The sequence below is a fragment of the Hyperolius riggenbachi genome, chromosome 1 (assembly GCF_040937935.1).
Source record: "Hyperolius riggenbachi isolate aHypRig1 chromosome 1, aHypRig1.pri, whole genome shotgun sequence".
Classification (NCBI taxonomy): Eukaryota; Metazoa; Chordata; class Amphibia; order Anura; family Hyperoliidae; genus Hyperolius; species Hyperolius riggenbachi.
In genome coordinates this window covers 560,158,320-560,182,191 of record NC_090646.1, presented here as the reverse complement: position 1 = coordinate 560,182,191, position 23,872 = coordinate 560,158,320, and the positions used below count along the sequence as shown (strand labels likewise).

General features: G+C 43.8%; 1 protein-coding gene across 4 annotated transcripts in view; it reads right to left on the bottom strand.

Moving 5' to 3' along the window:
* The window catches only part of CHD1 (chromodomain helicase DNA binding protein 1), a 105,591-nt gene that overhangs the window by 58,662 nt on the left and 23,057 nt on the right, over window positions 1-23,872 (bottom strand). For 3 of the 4 annotated variants that reach the window (XM_068247477.1, XM_068247479.1, XM_068247478.1), the window contains exons 6-8: window positions 18,851-19,015; window positions 8,720-8,973; window positions 7,170-7,395 (exon numbers count right to left, since the gene is read on the bottom strand). In XM_068247477.1, coding sequence (XP_068103578.1) covers window positions 7,170-7,395; window positions 8,720-8,973; window positions 18,851-19,015 — 645 coding nt within the window. The remainder of the gene's footprint in view (window positions 1-7,169; window positions 7,396-8,719; window positions 8,974-18,850; window positions 19,016-23,872) is intronic. The other variant, XM_068247480.1, reaches the window with a different exon arrangement.

Here is a 23,872-nt window from a genome sequence, read left to right as displayed (position 1 = left end):
TGTACAAAATGATATGGAACCGCTTGTTCCACTAGACGTTCTCTGATCGCATGTTTATGCGATGACAACCTTTTCTTGAGTTTTTGTGTGGTCTGACCAATATATAGCAGGCCACTGGGGCATTTCAGAGCGAGCCGATCTGGCGAGCTATGTATTGTAAGTTTAATGTCTCCACATCTGCTCAAGTTCTTCCACAAACTGTTGTAGGGCAGAATGCGGCCCGCTCACACGCAAAAAACATCATCTGTGCCATTGTATGGCATACCTTTGGAACAACTGATTCGTGTAGACAAACATGTCTTCATAAATGCCCATAAAGATGGTTGCGTAGGACAGAGCAACAGTCGACCCCATGGCAGTTCCCCCTCACCTGCATATAAAAGAGGTCTTCAAAACGAAAGTAATTGTACCGCAACACAATATTCAATAGTTCACAAATGAACCCAATCTGCACTGGTGTGTAATCTGATGCGGTCTCCAATAGATAACGGACAGCCTTCACACCCCCATCGTGAGGGATGGAGGTGTAGAGGCTCTCCACGTCAAGTGTAAACAAAAGGCAGGGTCCCTGCAATGAATCCATACAGCGAAGAACATTCAGAAACATCTGAGTATCGCGAAGATAGGACTTAAGTGCTATTACAAAGGGTCTCAAGATCTGGTGAAGATATTTGGCCACTGGAGCAAATACACAATCCCCCCGGCCGCCCAATTGTAGCCGGGGTGGATTCTGTATTTGCTCCAGTGGCCAAATATCTTCACCAGATCTTGAGACCCTTTGTCTGGGGGTGTGGAGGCTGTCCGTTATCTATTGGAGACCACATCAGATTACACACCAGTGCAGATTGGGTTCATTTGTGAACTATTGAATATTGTGTTGCGGTACAATTACTTTCGTTTTGAAGACCTCTTTTATATGCAGGTGAGGGGAACTGCAATGGGGTTGAATGTGGCTCCGTCCTACGCAAACATCTTTATGGGCGTTTATGAAGACATGTTTGTCTACACGAATCAGTTGTTCCAAAGGTATGCCATACAATGGGACAGATATATAGATGTTTTTTGCATGAGGGCGGGGCCGCATTCTGCCCTACAATAGTTTGTGGAAGAACTTATGAGCAGATGTGGAGACATTAAACTTACAATACATAGCTCGCCAGATCGGGTGAGCATTTTGGATACTATGGTTATTAGACAGGGTGATAGATTGGTGACCGACCTCTATGTTAAGCCCACGGATGTGAACTCCCTTCCCCATTACGAGAGTTTCCATCCGGGGGCTACTAGGAGGTCGGTCCCCATCAGCCAATTTTAGAGGATGCACCATATAGTTGAGGATGGGGAGGTGCAGGGGAGGAGGATGGAGGAGAAGCAACAAAAATTTCTTTCAAGAGGTTACCCTATAGACACTTTAGAGAGGGCTAGGACAAGAGTGGGTGGACACAGTGGAAATCGGAGATCTAGACAATGCATGCAGAATCGTATTCCTTTTGTTACAAGGTACAACACACAGTGACAATATTACCAGGATAATTAGACGCCACTGGCATCTATTGTCAGAGAGTTTTCCTGAGGTGGAGCACTTCAGTAATCCCCCCTTGGTCTCATATAAGAGACCACCTACCCTGCGAGATCGTCTGGTACATGCAGACACCAAGCAGGAGAACATTCAATCACAGATAAAGAGACAGGGGACATATCCATGTCTCAATTGTGTTCACTGTAGCTCAGTTATAAAGGGAGCTGAATTGGTGTACCCACAACGTGGCACTAAATTTAAGGTCAAAGGCTGGCATACATGTGATTCTGATTATGTGGTGTACGCTCTGAAATGCCCCTGTGGCCTGCTATATATTGGTCAGACCACACAAAAACTCAAGAAAAGGTTGTCATCGCATAAACATGCGATCAGAGAACGTCTAGTGGAACAAGCGGTTCCATATCATTTTGTACAGGCTAAACACCACGTGAGCCAACTAAGATTCATGGTTATAGAGCAGATGGCCCCTTTGAGGAGAGGGGGTGATCGAGTTAAGAGACTACTTTGGAGAGAGGCATTTTGGATTAAAAGGCTGGATACAATGGAACCCTGGGGACTCAATAGAGAACTGGATTTATCACCTTTTATTTAATTTTTTGTTCCTGGTGGGCTCCATTGTATCCAGCTTAATACTGGAGTAGTATATTGTCTGTACAACTTAATGCTGTTACGCAAAAATAATCCTGTGGACTGATTCCAAGCACTCATGGACCCCCTTCCCTGATTCATCCTTCAGTTATGTCCATATTTCTGTTTTCGCTACTGTGTTTATTTATTGTTTTGATCACAACCCATTTGTCCTTAATGTGTACACAGTGTGGGATGTTATGCGACTTTATGGCAGTTCTTGTGTCTTTGTTGTCGCATGGATCCAAATACTTTGTTCACATATGTTAATATGCCACATGGACGCTATATATATAGACGTACTTTGTGACGCATTGTTTGTATGTGCGAATATGCCACATGGACGCCATACATGCGCTCCCATTGGTCGCCACCGCTCCCCCGCCTACCGTGTGACATATGGCGGATATTCTAGCCGCCTACGTCACCATCTGCCCGTCTGGACGCATAGTGTCCACACATGAGCGCGGGCGCACTGGCGTCTACCCCACCTAGTTGCCTGTCAGGTCCGCTATGGGCGGATGGATAGGAGAAGGTGGTGGTGATTGACGGGCAGCAGGGGCCGCGGCGGTTAACCAAGGTGGGTGTCTCCGTGAACAGCCAGAGAGCCGCAGATTGCGGCTCGCCGGCAAAATGTAAACACACGGGGAAGAAATGCCCGCTGTTTACATCATACGACGCTGCTGCGCAGCAGTGCCATAGGGCAGATCGGCGATCCCCGGCCTCTGATTGGCCGGGGATCGCCGGCATCTGATAGGCGGAAGCCTATCCTTCAATGCGCAGGACGGAACTCCGTCCTGCGCATTACGGAGAGAGGGAGGGAGGTAAGGAGGCAGAGGGCGAAAATGGCTGCGGAGGGGGGCTTTGAGGAGCCCTCCCTGCAAAACGCAGATGGCCGGCGGCGATCAGACCCCCCCGGCAGGACATCCCCCTAGTGGGGAAAAAGGGGGGGGGGGGGGGGAAGTCTGATCGCCCTGGCATAATACTGATCTGTGCTGCGGGCTGGAGAGCCCACGCAGCACAGATCAGGCAAATCACCCCTGGTCGGCAAGTGGTTAACCTGCCTGGCGTTCTATTAAGATCGCCAGGCAGGCTGCGGGAGGGTTTTTTTTTAATAAAAAAAAAACTATTTCATGCAGCCAACTGAAAGTTGGCTGCATGAAAGCCCACTAGAGGGCGCTCCGGAGGCGATCTTCCGATCGCCTCCGGCGCCCAGAATAAACAAGGAAGGCCGCAATGAGCGGCCTTCCTTGTTTTGCTTATATCGTCGCCATAGCGACGAGCGGAGTGACGTCATCGACGTCAGCCGACGTCGTGACGTCAGCCGCCTCCGATCCAGCCCTTAGCGCTGGCCGGAACTTTTTGTTCCGGCTGCGCAGGGCTCAGGCGGCTAGGGGGGCCCTCTTTCGCCGCTGCTCGCGGCGAATCGCCGCAGAGCGGCGGCGATCAGGCAGCACACGCGGCTGGCAAAGTGCCGGCTGCGTGTGCTGCTTTTTATTTCAGCCAAATCGGCCCAGCAGGGCCTGAGCGGCAGCCTCCGGCGGTACTGGACGAGCTGTGCTCGTCCAGACCGCCCAGCAGGTTAAATGTACCTATGAGGCAGCAACCTTTAAGTTCCCCATCAGGCCCGGCAACTCACGGACTATTATGATTGGGGAGAAGCTTAGTATCATGTGATTGGTTGCTGCATAATCATGTTTAGTATATAAACCTGTGTTTAAATGGTTTATGTGTGACATAATTTCAGCATAAGCTTGATAAAGAGGTGCTAACCTCGAAACGTCGCTGTTATTTGCTGAGATGTTTTTACTTCAGTAAAAGAGCATTACTGAACTGGATGGTGCCGGCTGCTTCTCTACTTCATGCAGTGTGATCCGGAGTGCTGCTGGATCTTGGCCTGGCACATCAAACTACTGACAGCTAAGAGGAAGTGCTACACATTATCTCCTGGCAGATTTACTGTCAGATCGATTATTTCAACATGTCCGATCTGAGTTCTGACCGATTTGCGATTGTTTTTCCATAGGAGTGAATGGAAAATGATCAGAAATCTATCGGAAAACATTCGGAAATCAGATCAGACATGTTGGAAATAATCTCACAGTAAATCTGCCAGAAAATCTCATCATGTGTACCTAGGATAAGACATTAGAAGACATCCTGACCAGCACCCAACAAACCCCTAAAAAAAAAAAAACCTTCAACTGCAGCGGTCCACCACTCCTCCCCATACCGCCCTTTTAACACATGCACACCACACTGACACCTACCTGAATCTACCAAGTAATCAGAATGTAGCAATCCATATTTCCCCTTCCCAACTCAGAGTTCAGCACAAATCTAATGCTGGGTACACACTGAGATTTTATGGCAGATTTTCTTATCTACAGTAAATAATTGATTTACAGATCAATTATTTCCATCATGATAGCAGTGAACAGAAAACAGTCGGAAATCGATAGGAAATCAGATCGGACTTGTTTGAAATAATCGATCTGACAGTAAATCTGCCAGAAAAGCTCAGTGTGTATCTAGCATAAGAATACAGCACTAACTATGCAGCTGTCAATCTGATGTGGCAAAAATCTGATTGAGTATGTGTATCGTTACACCTCTGCTATCAGGAGTGTGACTGTCTTGGCGAATCGTAGAAGAGAAAGCCAGTGACATTGAGGTACACCAGTACACCCTTGGCCAGGGAATGTGGAAGTAGATCAATCCTTGAGTCACAAAAACACAAAAAAGTTAAATATTTACCTCAGCGGTGGAAAGCCTCTACATGGTTCAAAGGCTTCCCGAATCCTTCTCCAGCTCAATGCTTCACTGCAAGGTCCCTTTTTATCTAGTGTTTGGGAGTGAGGCCTATACATGCTCAGTAGAACTAAGCCGCTTATGCCTGGTTGCTTCATCCCATTGGGTATGCACAGACCGTACTCTCACATGCCTGGTATAGAAGCTCTTGCTCAAGGCCAAACTGCCAGACAGAAGACAAAGATTTGACTTGTTGGATTGAATAGGGTTAGAAGGACCTGGTGCAGGAACAGTGGGCTGGAGTAGCATGCAGGAGAAGCTGGGCAATCCAGAGCCTTACCAATACTGAGGTGAGTATCTAACACTTTTTTCAGGCCTCACCATTACAAGCACAGGATCTAATTTTGGGCATAGCTCGTCTGCCTTTAGGCGCGCTCTTAAGGCAGGAACCCACTAGGAATCACCGCCAAGCTTTGCAATGTGCAAGTGCTTTGTGCAGTGAATAGGGCAATTGCAACTCCAAGCGTTTTGCTTCTGATTTGCGCTGTTTTTTCTATGTAAATAAAGATTATACAGTATTCTCCCCAGAGCCATTTACCTGGGTGGGCCGCCCGGGTGAGATCCATGAGCGCCCGGGTAAAATTATCCCTGCTCTGTGCATTTATTAGTGATCAGTGTATAATTGCAGCCAGCCGCTGTCACTCAGGGACGCTATTTCCGCCCTCTTCCTTGGCTCCTGGCAGTTGTGTGTTGGGTGGAGGGGCGGGGAATGCAGGGACGTCACATGCAGTTCAGTTGAGCTGAAGAGAGAAAGCGCGGCTCTCGGAATGTACAGCCAGACGCTGTCCTTCTGTCCGTTTACTCACAGCTCATATCAGCTGAAGAGAGGAAGCACAGCTCTCGGAATGTACAGCCAGAAGCTGTCGTCCTCCTCCTCTCCCTGTACTCGCAGCTTATATGAGCTGAGCTGAAGCTGGGAGATAACAGCTCTGATCTTTGTGGCATGTCCAGCCAGACACTCTCCTGCTCTCCCTGTGCTGGTCCCAGCCGCAGCTTATTTGTGCATGTGTGTAATCTCGCTGGCTAATACAAATGGAGGAGGGGGGGCCTCCAATTCAGCCCCCCCTACCCCACTTTAGGATGCTTGACCCTTTCACCCCACAATTATCCTGTCCTGATTGATGACAGAAGTGAGTGTCACTGGTGTGAAGGAGCTGCAGTTTGGGGGAAAGGGGTGGGGGAGGAGTGAGCCAGTGTACAGATGGCCACAGACTCACCCATGGCATAAGCAGACAGAGGCACAGAGTGATTAGTGAGAGACACCCTGGCCTTTGACAGCTGCTAGTTTCATTGTTAAATCAGCAGAAAGGTAGTTAGAACTTTAAAGGACACTAACTGTTAAAGGAAAATTGCCAGTTACTTATCTGGGGCTTCTTCCAGCCCCTTAACTTGTTCTTGTCCTTTGCAGACCGGTAGCGTTTTGCACTTGCGCGGTAACTAATAATTGCTACTGTGCATGGGCAAAGCACTCCTGGCCACTGGAGCATGATCGAGGAGGTTCAGGGCTAAGGAACAGAGCAGAGTGAAATGGCGATAAGGGAGCAGGACCACTGTAGGGGGCTAGAAGCCCCAGGTAAGTAACTAGCCTAATTTTTCCTTTAAGAGAGATTCCAGTACAAAAGACGGAGCCTAGCCTGTCAATTTATTGGGGGAGGGGCGTGATTCCCCACCTAGTGGCACCCAGCAGGACCTTCCCCACCCGGCTTTTTCATACCACCCGGCTGGAAAAAATTTCTGGGGACAACATGGTTATACTTACCAGGGGTCCGAGATTGAGCTTCCATCTTTAGCCCTGCCCCCAGCAGAAGGTCATAGGTGCTTCTCTAGCTCCCATCAGTGAAGTGCCTGTGACCTCTTCTGCTAGTAGGGCTGGGCTGCAGATAAAAGCTGGACTTCAGGACACCTGGTGAATATATTATACATTTTTTAAAAAAATGTCAGCCCCCAGATCGTTGCAAAGTCACTATGAGCACTAACATAATGATGCAAGTCCTGTCATTGTGATTAGCTCAATTTGCAATCGGTGGGTTTCCTACCATTGCCAAGGAGTTTATTGGAGTTGTCAGTAATTGGCAGCAAACCAAAAGTGCAAATGTCAACTGAGCATGAAAGGCTGCTTGCACATGACTGGAATCCAACATTTTCTGGCTGCAAAAGAGAAACTAACATTTTTTTCAATGATTGTGCTTACCATTTTTTCAGTTCTTGCTCCTTTTTCTTGTAGTTTTCCATCTTTTTCATTCCTTTTACATTTTGTTGCTTAAGAGTTTCATCCGTCTCCCATGTATTGTGAATATGGGACCAGCCTTTCCATTTTATTAAATACTGCACTTCACCGGGCTCTTTTGTCTTGTCGAAGTTTGCATTAGGATCTCCATCGGCCTCCACAGCATAAATAGTTGTGGTACCACCAGTCACTGTAACCATACCAACGAATCATTTAACACACATTTTACACTACCTGATTTAGTATACTATTTATGGTAAATGTTAAGTGATGAATTCAAGAAATGTAACAGTAAAGCTCACCATCCTGAACTTTTCATTGTTTATAAAGGTGAATACACAATTATGCCATCATTTACAGAAGTTTATATATTTGGTGCAGCCGTTTCAGAGAAATTCCCTTTAGAGAAGTCAATCACATGACCTGGAGATGTGTGCAGTGGCGTAGCTAAGAAGCTGTGGGTCCCAGTGCAAGTTTTGCATTGGGGCCCCCCCAAGCATGTTATACATAACAACTGATAAGGCACACCAAAACCAATCAAGGACTACCACTGCGTCTGAGGCGCAAGAAGTGGATGGGAAGCAGTGGGTTAATGATCACTACAATTCAAAGCATCTATAGAAGTGATTACTACAAGCACAGAACCAAAAAAGAGCAAATACTGAAGTTGAGAGTGGGCCCCATGGGGCCCCTCTAGCCCAAGGGCCCTGATGCAGTCGCTACCTCTGCACCCCCTATTGCTACGCCACTGGTGTGCAGAAAATATACAGCTGTCAGCAGGGAGGAAGTTTCTTCCTCTGCACAGAGCCATCACCTGACCACGCCCACATCTACCCTCTGTTCCCTTCTGTTGGTGGGGTCAGCTCTGCATTCAGGGGAGAATACCAACTGGTATCCTCCCTGTCTATCTCCTCTAAGTGGCGATGGGACAAGGAGGAGAGTATGGACAGCTCTCAGACTACTGTTCGGTTCATCCAAACAGTTTTGGACATTTGCACAGAAAGTTGGCATGACAAACCCAGCCAGCAAATATTAATTTATAATGTAATGCAAAAACTATGTGCAAATTCATTTCACACAACATGGATTTAAAAAATAAAATAAAAATAGGGCTCTAAAGTGAACTTGTGGTACTGCAGGACCATCAAAATGCAGACAAAAATGCTACCTGCACAGTAGGAGTAGTAACTGGGAAAAGCATGTAGGTAGTGAAGGCTGAGAAGCCAGAACACCTGATTTGTGGATTGCACATAATTTTAAATCAAACCTGTAGAACAGTAAACAAAAAAAATCGTACAATATTAACTGTACATTTAATGTGAAATTGTTGTGTATTCACTTGGAGATCACTAGTCATTTGCAATAAGATCTTGTGTTCACGTGCTTGCAATGTGTGGGTGAGAGTCTATACATTTTTTTTCTGCTTTTACAATTCAATCAAGCACCATGAGTGCAGGAAATTTTGTTCACAACAGACAATTCGCTTTTTACAACAGTTTTATTTCACCAATTACCTCCTTTTCGGCCAAAACGAGAGTCCATTACTCTTTCAATTGTTTCAAATTCATCTTCTTCTGGTTGAGGAACATCTTCCCCACATACTTCCAATAAGTCATCAGAGTCTGTTTTCATCTCCTCGTCTTCCTTGTAGCTGACATTTACAGTGGCCTGCCGCCTAGAGCCTCGCTTATCAAAATCGTCGTCATCTGAAGAATCTCCATCTTGTTTTTGATGGCTAGAATTCTTCTTTCCGTTTTTAGCTTTAGACCTGAAACAGACAAATGGCACTTTGTGGTCAGGAAAACCGAGATAAAGATCTGCATGGTTGTTTTAATTTATTTTACTATCATTGCAAGGTAGTTATGTACCATTTGCATACTTAATAGAAACACAAACTTTTGTATCATTGTTCGTGTAATGGTTAAAGGCTCTGTCACTGACCTGGGTTCAAATCCGGGCTCTTCCTAATTCAGTAGGCCAGCACCTAGGAGGTGCTGGCCTACTGAGGAGTTCTTGGGCGAGACTCCCTAACACTGCTACTGCCCACTGAGTGCACTCTAATGTAGGCATGGGCAAACTTGGCCCTCCAGCTGTTAAGGAACTACAAGTCCCACAATGCATTGCAGGAGTCTCACAGGAGTCTCACAGCCACAGTCTCATGACTGACTCAAAGGCAAATGCATTGTGGGACTTGTAGTTCCGTAACAGCTGGAGGGCCGACTTTGCCCACGCCTGCTCTAGTGGCTTCCTCACAAGTGCTTGGAGTCTGACAGAAGAAAAGAGCTAAACAATTACTGGAAGATGCTGGCGCTATATAAAATAATAGTTTTTCTCCTCGTCAGCCTTAGGTATCTTTTCTGTATGACAAGACAAGGCATACAGAAAAGTACACGTAAGGAGCTTCCATACCCAAACTAGGAAGCTGCTTAAAAGAGGGAAAGAGGAACCTGACTCCACAGAACCCTGGGAGTTAGGAAAACCAGCTGGCTTCATGGTCAGAAGGATGTCAGCACTAAGCAGACCTCAAACCAGGTTCATATAAAGTCAAACCCTCATGTGTCACATATACTTGTGCCCCACCACAACAACAAAGGAAACTTTAGTCCTACCAATATACGAGTGAACTCGTGGTTTGCCAGTCTGTCGCAGCCTGAGCTCACTGGCACATACCATACAATACAAATACAAATACTGCAATTATTACCACCCTACATCTGTGAAACTCCACACTTGCACATCCAAGTTCCAGCAGCAAGTCATGTGATGTGCAGGCCAGTCCCCTGCAAACTATCAGAAGAGTCAGTCATGGCTGCCAATCTAAAGACACCAGGTGGTTCCTGCATCAGTGCAGTCCCCAATCAGATCCCCTCTGGTCTACAGCATTACAGTGGGAACATACACTGGCTGCTGTCCCTGCCATCTGACATGGATAGCCCTCTCCAACGGTGATGCTACTACTTAGTGGACAGGAAATAAAACAGAGTGTGTGGAATTGCAGCACATATATACCCTGTGGCTAATTTGAATGTTTTATCCTACTTCCTGTCCAGATTGGAGTGCAGATGTTCTCTCTCATGGGTGCTGTCCTGAGATGACCTAGAAAAAATCTATTTAAAAAAAATAAAATCTGATCTAACATCTAGTGGGGCAAGTTGATAAATTATCAGTATTAGATAAGCAGGTAGACCTTGAACATTCACCACATTAGCATGTATTAGACATGTGTACGAGCCTTTAGTGTGTATTCATTTGAGGGTATTCTAGACATCCTTTTCACATGTACATAGTCTATTGTCTATTACAGCTTTTCTAAAGACATGCTGGGAAGCATTTTCTCCCCAGCATGTCCTGGATTTGCTCTGTTGCAATTTGAGAATTGAAACAAACAACTCACAAGAGTGGCTGACTTCAAAGAGCATCTGAAGGATTTCAGTAGATATTTAAAGTGTTTCTTCAGTCTCTTTAAAAGCAATTCTATTTTCAACCAAAAATGCAATCCAGCATGAACGAGCAGTTCTGAAAGCTAATATGCAATGAATTTTTCAAAATGGCACACGCTCCCCAAAAACAAGTGTAAAGTGCCCTTAAAGAGGAACTCCAGTGAAAATAATGTAATTAAAAAAAAAGTGCTTCATATTACAATAACTATGTATAAATGGTTTAGTCAGTGCTTGCCCATTGTAAAATCTTTCCTTTTAAGGCTTTGTTCACATCTAAAATCAAAATCGCTGACGCCAGTGATTTTCAAAGCCTTTTTCCACCTCCCGGCGCTCCACTGCCTCCTATGATTTTGTACAAAGCGCTTTTGTAGAGCGATTCCGCTTTTTCGCTTCCTGACTTTAGTTGGGAGGTGAACTCTCAACCAGAAATTAATAAATACAATGTATTTATTCATAAAAGCGCCAACGCGGTCGTCGGATAAAGCGATATGTGAACGTTTTGCGCTTCTCCTATACCTTCCATTGTAGCAAAATAACCCCAAAAATGGTACAGGCACCTCTTTGCTGAGCGGAAAGCGGACGAAACGTGCTGATATGAACTGTCCCATAAGGAATCATTACACTAGCGATTTCAGGGCATTTTTAAAAATCGCCTGCGCTCAAAAAAAAAAAAAAAAAGCAAATCGCCCTAGGTGTGAACAAGCTCTAACAGATTTACATTCTGACATTTATCACATGGTTACATTTTTACTGCTGGCAGGTGATGTCAGTGGAAGGAGATGCTGCTTGCTTTTTGGCAGTTGGAAACAGCTGTTATCAGCTGTTATTTCCCACAATGCAACAAGGCTCCCACAATGTGATGACAGAAGTTCAATTCTTGGTTACAGTTTCTCTTTAAAGAGAACCTGTACTGAGTAAAATTATTTAAAATAAACACATGAGGTAACTTCAAATGAACATTAATAGCTTGCTATTAGTTCCTCTCAGAAGCTCACCATTTTCTTCTTACAGTGATCCCTTCCAGTTCTGACAACATTTTGTCAGAACTGAAATATATCAGTTGCTGCCAGTTATGTATCAGTTGCTGTCAGTTACAGCTGAGAGGAGAACTGATGTGTCCATGTTTCCCTATGGCTCAAGTGGGAGATGTTACAGTTTAACAGTGTGCTGATCAGGAAGCTGTTATGGGGTAATAGCCATTTTCAAAATGGAGGATGGAGAATTCCATTGATCACAGTGGACAAACAGGATGCAGGAGAGGAAAAATAGATTGAGGAGTAGACTACACAGGAGGCAAGTATGACTTGTGTATGTTTATTTTGACTTTTAATGTTCAGTTCAGGTTTTCTTTAAGGTACCCATACACTATTTCGATTTCCTGTGAAAATACAGCAGATTTGATCAATGTGATCGAATCTGCTGTGAAATCGTTAACGCAGGTGTTGACTGGTCGACCGATTTCCATCCTAAATCTATTGATTCAGTCGACCTGTCCAGGTGGAAAATTTTGCTTGATCGCCAGTGGATCGGGAGCGCATAGTTAGCGGCATTCAAAACAGTGACAACCGACTCAGCAGTAATATCACCTGTCCGCCGGCGCAAGTGCCCAGTTCCCTGTAGTCTTACTTCTTCCGGCATCTTCTCTTGACTTCCTGTCCCGTCCTGTGAGAAGGCGAAGTTCAAACAGTAGAGTGCCCTCTACTGTTTTAACTTACGCTTGTCACATGAGGGACACGAAGTGAGGGGGAGAACAGAAAAGACACCGGAAGTAGTGAGAGACTGCAGGGCCCCGGAGAGACTGCAGGGCCCCGGGGACTCCTGCCGGCGAATAAGTAATATCATTGGGGTGGTGAGGCAGGCGGCAGCTCCTCAGGCTGTGAATGGATTTCATGCTGAAATAGATTCAAAATCTGTGTGCAGTGTATGGGCAGCCAATAGATCCCTCTCTATGGTGGCAATTGACCAGTGTATGGCAGCCTTTAAGCCGCATCTACACGAGTAGATGCGGCCGCGATGCTCCTTATCAATCGAGCCGCTGATGCGGCTCGATTGATAAGATCCGTCAGGAAGGATCTCCGCACCGCCGATTCCCTGCTCGCTCCCCGCGAGGGGACAATGGCAGGGAATCGAGCGGAAGATGAGCGGCGCCGGCGGGGACGAGCGGGCACGAGCGGGGAATCGAATGCGGCGGGCACGCGGAAGGGGCGATCCGGCGGCTAATCGAGCAGCCGGATCGCAGCCTCATCTACCCGTGTAGATGAGGCTTTACAGTCTGAAATTTCTTTATTCGTACAACAGGTTCGGATCAATGCTATAGTAAAAGTATAAGTCCACCAAAATGGTCAGCTTTTTAATTTGACTTTCACTTGTCAGACATGACAAAAGCAATGTTTACCTGAGTATGGGATGGTCAAGGAAATGCAAATAATTCTGAGCTGATGCTAACTTTATGCAAATGTTGTAGCTTAAAATACACCAAATTAATGGAGCAGCACACAAATAACTAGTTAGGGCCCTTTTCCCGAATCGGAAAGACGCGAACCCATCGCTACGGTTTGCTTTTTAACATAGGAATCGCGGTAGGTCATTTCCACTACCGCGATTCGTTTTTTTACGGGAACGGGAACGCGAATGCGCGGCGGAGCGATATTTGCCACGATTTTGCTATGCAGTGCATAGCAAAATCGCGGCCGCAAACGTCGGGGAATCGCCGGTAATTGCGATTCAGCAATCGCTAGCGTTCAGCGTGAACGCTAGCGACTGCTAGTGGAAAAGGGCCCTTAAACCATCAGGTATGTACGTGGCAGTTCCTGTCCGGGTCAGGACTGGGTCAGACTACAGTGTGACCCTTACAGATATGAAATTACAATTATAAAACTCTCCTAGCAGAAAATGGCTTCTGAGAGCAGGAAAGATAAAAATGGTCAATAGTTCATAGATTTTATCTCTGGCATACTTCAATGAATGTGTCATTGAGCAAATACAATAAAACAATAAAACCTTAAAAAGTAGATTGAAATATAATTTAAATGCGCAACATCTTATAAAGTCTTGGAGAAAGAGGATAGATACAATTGTTTATTTCATTCTTTTACATTCATTTTCGGTGTCCTTTAGTTCAGGAAGAGAAGACAATTGTTAAAAGTAAATTAAAGAAAATGTTAAAACACAAGAAGGCAGAAAATATGCAAACTTGGATCCATTTTGTCTGAACCTTTCTGGTCACTGTCAATAACAGACTGTTACTCTGTTCAGGTCCTCTAAAGATCAGTCTCTGGCATTACTGAGGAGATAGTTCACTACAGAACTTTTTGTTTTTGTCAGCCACACTGTAGTATGACTATGTACTACTGCCCATTTTATTTCCACTAAACAGGCCCTGTTCCGATTTCTAACACGTATTTTACCAATTGCATGGACACTTTCTTAAAGGGAAAGTCTGACTTCAGTCAGAGCACCTGATCTGCATGCTTGTTCAGGGGCTGTGGCTGAAAGTATTAGACACACATGATCAGCAGGCAACTGGTATTATTTTAAAAGGAAAAATCAATTTTCTTCTCAGTTTAGGTTCCCTTTAAAGTGGACCTGAACTCAGAACTTCCTCTCTGCTCTAAAAGATACACAAAAGCATGATAACCTTTAAAGAAAAGCATTTCTTTGTTAGCAGATACAAATCTTACAATAAATCTGCATTGTTTCTACTTCCTGCTTTCATGGAAGCAAACATTAACATCCGGTGCTTTCAAATGCATTTATCTGCCATGGCAGTCAGCTGGCACAGGGGAGAGTTCAAATTACAACTTGCGATTAGACACAGATGAGGGAGAATTAGACCGGCTAAACTATCTAAATACACACAAGGTGTATTTCTCTGTTTTCCTTCTGTCCAAGAGTTCAGGTCCACTTTAAAGCGTAACTGTCGGGCATAAAATCAAAAATCATTTATTTGTATCTGGTAAACAAGTAATAAGTATGCTAACCAGGCAATGCAAAAGTTAAAATCAATATTACTTTTCTTGTTGATAAATTATCATTCCCCAGTTTACCTGACTCTTAATTGGTACATTGCCGCACAAAGGAAGTTGCAGGGCATGCTGGGTTGCCCTTTTTTTGCTTCTCTACTTTCCACTCAGACTTAAAGCGGATCCGAGATGAAAAACTAACTATAACAAGTAACTTGTCTATATATCTTATCTAAAGTTTAGATAGTTTACACAGCAAATCTAGCTGCAAACTGCTTTAATAGAAAATGATTATTTCTTCCTGTGATACAATGAAAGCAGACATGTTGTTTGTAAACATTACACAGTGGCAGGCTTTTCTGTATCTTGATCACTAAGCCTGTGAAAAAAACCTAATCCCCCCTCCTCCCCTCTGCCTCTGAAATCAATGGCTAGTAACACCTCCTCCTCCTCCTGCCCAGACTGAGCTCCAATGCGCCCTTGCTACTGCCAAGGCTCTCTGAAAACCTGTGGGCGTGGTTTATTTAGTTAAGAGGGAATTAGAGTATTAAAACAAAAAAGTATTTGGCTTGAGGAATGCCCTATAAACAATAGGAAAGGAACACAATTATGCAATGAGTAAAAGTTCACCTCGGATCTACTTCAACTATTGCTCCCCGATTGGCTGAAGCCTCTTTCCCTCCTGTTTTCGCCTCCCACACATCAGATCCTCTCTGATTGGCCATTATTTCTCATGCTGAGACAATACACTTTCTATAGTGTGCAATGCACAATCAGGCAGAAGAGAGTAAGGAAGAAAATGACATCTGGCTTCAAAATAGCCACAGTTAAAAAATGAGAAATGCTAACAAGGATGTTCTCTTTTTTACTGTAGAAAAATCACTAAAATCAAAACGTGGGCAGTGCAATATATATGTTATGTACGGTAAGTAGAGCAAGTATTTATCTACTTATGTTTTTTGTGAGATAGTATGGCTGACAGCTCCTCTAATGTAAATTCTGGTACGCTTTCCCCGCTGGTGTGGCATGATACATGTACAACTGAATGGGTACAACTGAATGGGTCTATTCCAGCCCACACAAAATCACATGGCAGACACCGGAAAAACTGGTTGCATTTGCACTTAGTGATTCCAGTGAAAATCCTTCCAAGGTCCAAGCAATATTAATATTTACATTAACTGATTGCTGCTTTGTCAATAACTTTTTCACATGGGTAACCTGGAATTATTGATCTCTTCTTCAATAAGTCAAAATGATAATTCCAGAACTGTGTATTCTTTTTACTGTAATAGTTATTAGTTTTATACTGCATTTGTTTGGAGAACAAAAAAATAATCATAAAATAGGCAATTTTTTTCACACCAGTGAACATGACGGAGAGAGAGAGCGAACATCACAGAGAGAGAGAGCGATCATCACAGAGAGAGAGAGCGAACATCACAGAGAGAGAGAGCGAACATCACAGAGAGAGAGAGAGCGAACATCACAGAGAGAGAGAGAGCGAACATCACAGAGAGAGAGAGAGCGAACATCACAGAGAGAGAGAGAGCGAACATCACAGAGAGAGAGAGAGCGAACATCACAGAGAGAGAGAGAGCGAACATCACAGAGAGAGAGAGAGCGAACATCACAGAGAGAGAGAGAGCGAACATCACAGAGAGAGAGAGAGCGAACATCACAGAGAGAGAGAGAGCGAACATCACAGAGAGAGAGAGCGAACATCACAGAGAGAGAGAGCGAACATCACAGAGAGAGAGAGCGAACATCACAGAGAGAGAGAGCGAACAAACATCACAGAGAGAGAGAGCGAACAAACATCACAGAGAGAGAGAGCGAACAAACATCACAGAGAGAGAGAGCGAACAAACATCACAGAGAGAGAGAGCGAACATCACAGAGAGAGAGAGCGAACATCACAGAGAGAGAGAGCGAACATCACAGAGAGAGAGAGCGAACATCACAGAGAGAGAGAGCGAACATCACAGAGAGAGAGAGCGAACATCACAGAGAGAGAGAGCGAACATCACAGAGAGAGAGAGCGAACATCACAGAGAGAGAGAGCGAACATCACAGAGAGAGAGAGCGAACATCACAGAGAGAGAGCGAACATCACAGAGAGAGAGAGCGAACATCACAGAGAGAGAGAGCGAACATCACAGAGAGAGAGAGCGAACATCACAGAGAGAGAGAGCGAACATCACAGAGAGAGAGAGCGAACATCACAGAGAGAGAGAGCGAACATCACAGAGAGAGAGCGAACATCACAGAGAGAGAGAGAGCGAACATCACAGAGAGAGAGAGCGAACATCACAGAGAGAGAGAGCGAACATCACAGAGAGAGAGAGAGAGCGAACATCACAGAGAGAGAGAGAGCGAACATCACAGAGAGAGAGAGAGCGAACATCACAGAGAGAGCGAACATCACAGAGAGAGAGAGCGAACAAACATCACAGAGAGAGAGAGCGAACAAACATCACAGAGAGAGAGAGCGAACAAACATCACAGAGAGAGAGAGCGAACATCACAGAGAGAGAGAGCGAACATCACAGAGAGAGAGAGAGCGAACATCACAGAGAGAGAGAGAGCGAACATCACAGAGAGAGAGAGAGCGAACATCACAGAGAGAGAGAGCGAACATCACAGAGAGAGAGAGCGAACATCACAGAGAGAGAGAGAGCGAACATCACAGAGAGAGAGAGAGAGCGAACATCACAGAGAGAGAGAGAGAGCGAACATCACAGAGAGAGAGAGAGAGCGAACATCACAGAGAGAGAGAGAGAGCGAACATCACAGAGAGAGAGAGAGAGCGAACATCACAGAGAGAGAGAGAGAGCGAACATCACAGAGAGAGAGAGAGAGCGAACATCACAGAGAGAGAGAGAGAGCGAACATCACAGAGAGAGAGAGAGAGCGAACATCACAGAGAGAGAGAGAGAGCGAACATCACAGAGAGAGAGAGAGAGCGAACATCACAGAGAGAGAGAGAGCGAACATCACAGAGAGAGAGAGAGAGCGAACATCACAGAGAGAGAGAGAGAGCGAACATCACAGAGAGAGAGAGAGAGCGAACATCACAGAGAGAGAGAGAGAGCGAACATCACAGAGAGAGAGAGAGAGCGAACATCACAGAGAGAGAGAGAGAGCGAACATCACAGAGAGAAAGAGAGCGAACATCACAGAGAGAGAGAGCGAACATCACAGAGAGAGAGCGAACATCACAGAGAGAGAGAGAGCGAACATCACAGAGAGAGAGAGAGCGAACATCACAGAGAGAGAGAGAGCGAACATCACAGAGAGAGAGAGCGAACATCACAGAGAGAGAGAGAGCGAACATCACAGAGAGAGAGAGAGCGAACATCACAGAGAGAGAGAGAGCGAACATCACAGAGAGAGAGAGCGAACATCACAGAGAGAGAGAGCGAACATCACAGAGAGAGAGAGCGAACATCACAGAGAGAGAGCGAACATCACAGAGAGAGAGAGCGAACATCACAGAGAGAGAGACAGAGAGAGAGAGAGAGATTTTCCAAAGTCAGATTTTTTTATACCCTTTAAAGCAGAGGTACCCACAGTTTTTCAGCTTGTGAACTACTTCAAAAATTACAAATTGAAACTATCTACCTACAGATGCAAGCCACCACTGCAGCACATGCACATCACTCAAGACAGGAGGTGTGGGATATACCCAGAAATCCTTTGCTATCTACGGGTAGATTACGATCTATGCAATGGGCACCAATGCTTTAAAGCAATTGAGAAATAGAACAGCTGTGCACAACATGTGGCATCTCTGCTTGCATATGGTCATCCTTACTCTCTCTATTGTACACTGCAATACTAACAGAAACCAAAGAATAGAATTTGTAGAGCAACCACCACTGATGTGGACTGTAGTCCAGCGCCATATACTGAACCTAAAAGTCAGCTACGCAAAGCTGCTCATTTTTCATTGCTGACACAAGAAACACTACTCCAACACCACATACATAAGCAAATCTTCCTTTCCTGTTTTGGGTAAAAACATCTGCATAGCTAGAACATTTATAGCAAAACATACGGAAAGAAAAACTCTGCTCCTTTATGTGCTGATGTATTTTCATTCAAGAGAAAATATTTTAGGACTCTGCATACAAGTATTTGAGTAAAAATCTGTTGCATCAGATATATAAAAACTAGCCTTGGAATGTTCCAGTTATATATAAATGACACAAAGGAAAAACCATCAGAGTCTAGCCCTTACCTGTTTTGAGATTTCTTGTTTTTAACTTTATGGCTCGGTTCATAATCAGATTCGCTGTCCCTACTGCTGCTTTTCTGTCTATCCCCCCCTGAGTCGGAATCTGAACTCGAACTGGACGATGATGAGCCACTACCAGAACCTGAGCCGGACAGCTGCCAATCTTCACTGCATATATTGAGAGGGCGGAAATGGTGAAAAGTTATAACATGCAAGCTTGCTACACACACACCCACACTCTGCAACTTAGGGGTCAGCAACCCTCTGTATCATACAATCTGAAACATAGCAGCAAACAAACAAGCACATACATACATGCACACACTAAGAAAACATCTAAAATCTGATGATAGAGCTATGGTGAATGGCCTCCCATTTTCAGTAGGTGTATACACACACACACACACACACACACACAGAAGTCTGTGTATGTGTGCTCCATGAGCTTGCTATTGCTGGGCTAAGACTCATTTGCGCTTAGAATTTAATGCTGAAGAGGATTTTAAGGTAAAAAAAAGAGAGACCTCAGTGTCTAAGTATTTCAACTGGGCTTCAGCAATGTCGCTGATCATTGCAGTAAAGCAGGGTTTTAACAGGATTACAACTTGTACCCCACTTTGAGAGAATGTGTTTGCATAGTTCCCCCAGTGTGCATCACATGACCTGTATTAAGTATTTGCATCTGTTTTTCAAAGATTTCCTTATGCACTAAAACATACTTATTCGTGCTTATTTATTTTTTTAATTCTCAAACTCCCTGTACTAGACTGACTTTGACAAGTTCAAGTGCCCCAGAGTCCATTACAAAGTATCTGAGGGTATATGTACCATGCGAAACCTCCGGTGTACAAACAAACTTTTTTCATGCTATCACTATATTAAAGTGGACCCAAATTAAAAATACAAGATTTCAGAAATAAAATCTATTTTCTAACTTATAATAATAAATAGCAGCCTTTTTTCAGCTGCATGATGACACATATAAAATATTTTCCATTTAATGGAGGAACCCCTCCCATCCTTTCATATTGCCGGGGCAGAATCTGGAAGACTGGTGGAGTAGGTGGTGTGCGGCAAAGAGAAATTGCTAATGGCTGCCACCTGTATAATCCTAGTTATGAAAAGAGAAGGGTGAAAAGCATGCACTGAAATGCTCATAGGCTTGAAGGGGTGTTTATTTATCTTTGTATGTGTCAGAGTGGTGCAACTAAATATTTTGAATTAAAAAAAAAATGTTTCATTTGGGTCCACTTTAAGTGTTATGGATGTGGGGTGATAGATGTTCAGCTTTCAAAGTTTCACCTACTTGGCAACTACGCAGTTCCACCACTGCAAAACTATCTGCGTGAACTACGACTTCAGTAGAAATTGTAATGTCTTAAAGTTGCCCATTAACAGTACAATTTTTAGACAATGAACATATTTTTGATAAGATCATTCAGATCGAAAATAGAATATTTTAATCGATCCACAGCATTAAATAATCTAACTTGCGATCACATCTGAATCCACCACACAATCGATATTTTCTTTAACCACTTAAGATTCAAGAACAGATTCTATGTCCTAATTAGTGCTGATGTATGTTTTAGGATGTAGAATCTATGTCCTGCATTAAAAGCTGCTGCCTGCCGCCACCTGTGTGGACCATGCACGGTCCTGAAAATGATTGTTGCTACCTAATAGCCACAATCATTCAACAAAGTTAGGACATTTTTTTTTAAAAAGTTAAAAAAAAGCCCCAGCATAGCCTACTAACCCAGTATTAGCCCCTGCAATACCTATACCTATTACAGATGTATCATTCAGCCATTGCCTAGTAATACATCTGTACAGTACTATGGCCCCTGAGGTGTCGCCCTAACGAACAAATCCGATCGCCACAAACACGCAGGCTGGGGATAACGGTTCGCCACATGCTCAACCAGTAAAATATGGCATATGGGGTATCGTTTTAACCGGGAAGGGCCAAAAAATTCATTTTATGTGTTTTATAACTATGGGATGTGTCATGTGAAAATTAGGAAGGGTGAAGAATGAAAAACTGGGGTTTTTCTGCATTTATGCCTAATTTTTCCCCATAAAAGGACTATAAAATAAAATAGTTTTGGGAGAAAATTACCCAAAGAAAGCCCAGATTGTACCAAAAAAAAACAAGATATAAATCACCAAGATGGCATAAGTAGTTTAAGTTACTGCTGTATAAATGACACAGATAAAGTGTCAAACACAACAGGAATCTTAATGCTGGGAATACACGTTTCGTTTTTGCCTTCGTTTTAGCCTTCGATTCGTTCGGTAAACGAATCGAGTGTTGAAAACGTATGTGAAAATAGTCATAATCTCATAGTTTCGATTAATAGACCCCAAAAAACGACGACTAGTGATCGAACATGTTTGATATTATCTCTCTTTATCCATCTAATCGAGCCATTGGTAGGCTTGATGGCTGTTCAGATCGATTATATATTCGTTTATGCCGTCCCTGTACTACGTTTCGTTTCTTTGCAGCCTTCGATCATTGGAAAAACGAAACCATCAGAATCGAAAAAAAAAACGAAACCGTGGGTGGTGATATTAAAGAGACTCCGTAACAAAAATTGCATCCTGTTTTTTATCATCCTACAACTTCCAAAAGCTATTCTAATGTGTTCTGGCTAACTGCAGCACTTTCTACTATGACAGTCTCTGTAATAAATCAATGTATCTTTCCCCTGTCAGACTTGTCGGCCTATGTCTGGAAGGCTGCCAAGTTCTTCAGTGTTGTGGTTCTGCTATGAACTCACCCTTTCTGGCCCCTCTATGCACACTGCCTGTGTGTTATTTAGATAAGAGAGAAGATAGAAGCTGCTCTAATCAGCTGGATAAATCCTCCTCTGAGCTGGCTGGGCTTTCACATACTGAGGAATTACAACAAGGGCAAAGCTGTTTGCAGGAAGAAAAGAGCAGCCTGAAACTTCAGTGCATGGGGGAAAGAAACACACAAATGATCTCTTGAGATTCAAAAGGAATGCTGTATACAGCCTGCTTATGTATGGATGTATTTTCTATGTGTGGACATACTGTACATCAACCTACTTCCTGTTTTGGTGGCCATTTTGTTTGTTTACAAACAAACTTTTTAAAACTTTTTTTAACCACTTTTAATGCGGCGAGGAGCGGCGACATTGTGACAGAGGGTAATAGGAGATGTCCCCTAACGCACTGGTATGTTTACTTTTGAGCGATTTTTAACAATACAGATTCTCTTTAACCGTACGGTCGATTATTTCGGGATCGAAAAGGACAAAAGGCACAATCGAAACGAAGGTTTAAACGAAGGCAAAAACGAAACGTGTATTCCCAGCATAAGTGATAAAAACCGTGGAATACAAACTGGTGAAAGAAAAAAACAATGCAATCTCTCAGTATTAAATGGGCTCACTAGTCACTCTGTTTTTATACAATGCAATCTGATTTAAAATACGATCGTTCACTAAAAATTGTACCGTTAATGGGTACTTTAAGGCACCTTAGTTAACTGGCTTCTATGATTTGGCCAACCCCGATTAAATACAATTATTCTGACCAAAATAATAAATTATCAAACACTGACCGAAATGGAAAGTACCAGGGAAAGAGATATCAAACACTGTTGTCAGGACGACATGCCCTATGGGTACATACAAAGTAGTATACACTTAATTATTAAAATCAATACTGGCTAAAAAGACATCACTAATGATGGAACGTCTCCTGTGAATGCCCTAAATAGGGACTACAACCCGTAAAGGAACCTATGGGGTCCTGGCTTATCCCCCTACAGCTTTTTTCACGTGTGGTGTAGCTATCCCACAGGTGGGTTGTATTCACTGGATGTCAGTGTGTCTATGCTGTGAGCTGTGGTCAAACTTTTACAGACACCTCAGAGTACTGTCACACAATCGTCCGATATATCTAGAGGGGCAAAAAGAAAAGAAAATGGTGCTACCTAACATGCATTGTGCTGTACATAAGCCTTGATATGATCACATTTTACCTAAACGGCTTCTTCAGAAGGTGCTATACATACATAGTGCTATACAACATACACATTCCACCAATATATAATATTACAAATGTATAAATACAAGGTTCCTTTGTATCCACCAGGAGTGGGAATGTTTAGTCCCCCGCTCATATTTTGGTTTGTTTATATCGGCTATTGGCCATATCGGGTAACCTAGGTTAGTGACGTCTTTTTAGCCAATATTGATTTTAATAATAAAGTGTATACTACTTAGTATGTACCCATAGGGCATGTCGTCCTGACAACAGTGTTAAATAATTATACAAGATTTTTAGCACTCTAGATGTTTTATTTAATTAAAAAAAAAAATAATCTATCAATGTTTGTATTTCATCATTCAATGTTGCCCATTGCAGGGCCAAGGCTGTGCAGACATGTCCGCTCATTTGTAAGCTAGCAACAAGTTTTGCTCCATACAGGGGGTGGTTGGGTGCCGTTGGAGGCCACTGTACACACAAGCTAGATTTTCAGCAAAGGCGGTTAGTATCAGTCACCTTGGCAGAGTTTCATCTAGCATGCCTATGGTCTAAAATGGGAGAACGCATTTCCTCATGCCAAGCAGATGGGAGCATGAGGGGACAGGCAAGTGTACTATAGGAGGTTGAGATTTGTACAGAAAGGGCAGTATTAATGGGCAGATCGGACCTCTGCTGAGATCTGATCGAATATTGAATGGGGCAAGGTGGCTGCCCATTGAAATCAGGTAGATATCAATTGTCCATCACATCTAATAATGGATGCTTAGCACTCCAGCCCCCCCCCCCCCCCCCCCCGTAACTTTTTGCTTTTTGTGCAGAGATTTTCTCTCCGTTCCTTGTGTGTCAATGACACGTGACTGAATATGACCAAGTTAATACAAGCAGTCAAATGACTGGGAAAAGGTGGCATTTTTCAATGTGTAATAACCATAGCTGTTCTCTATATAACCCGCTCTGACGGCTTCCAAATATTAGCCAGGATAGGGTTTAGTGCTATTT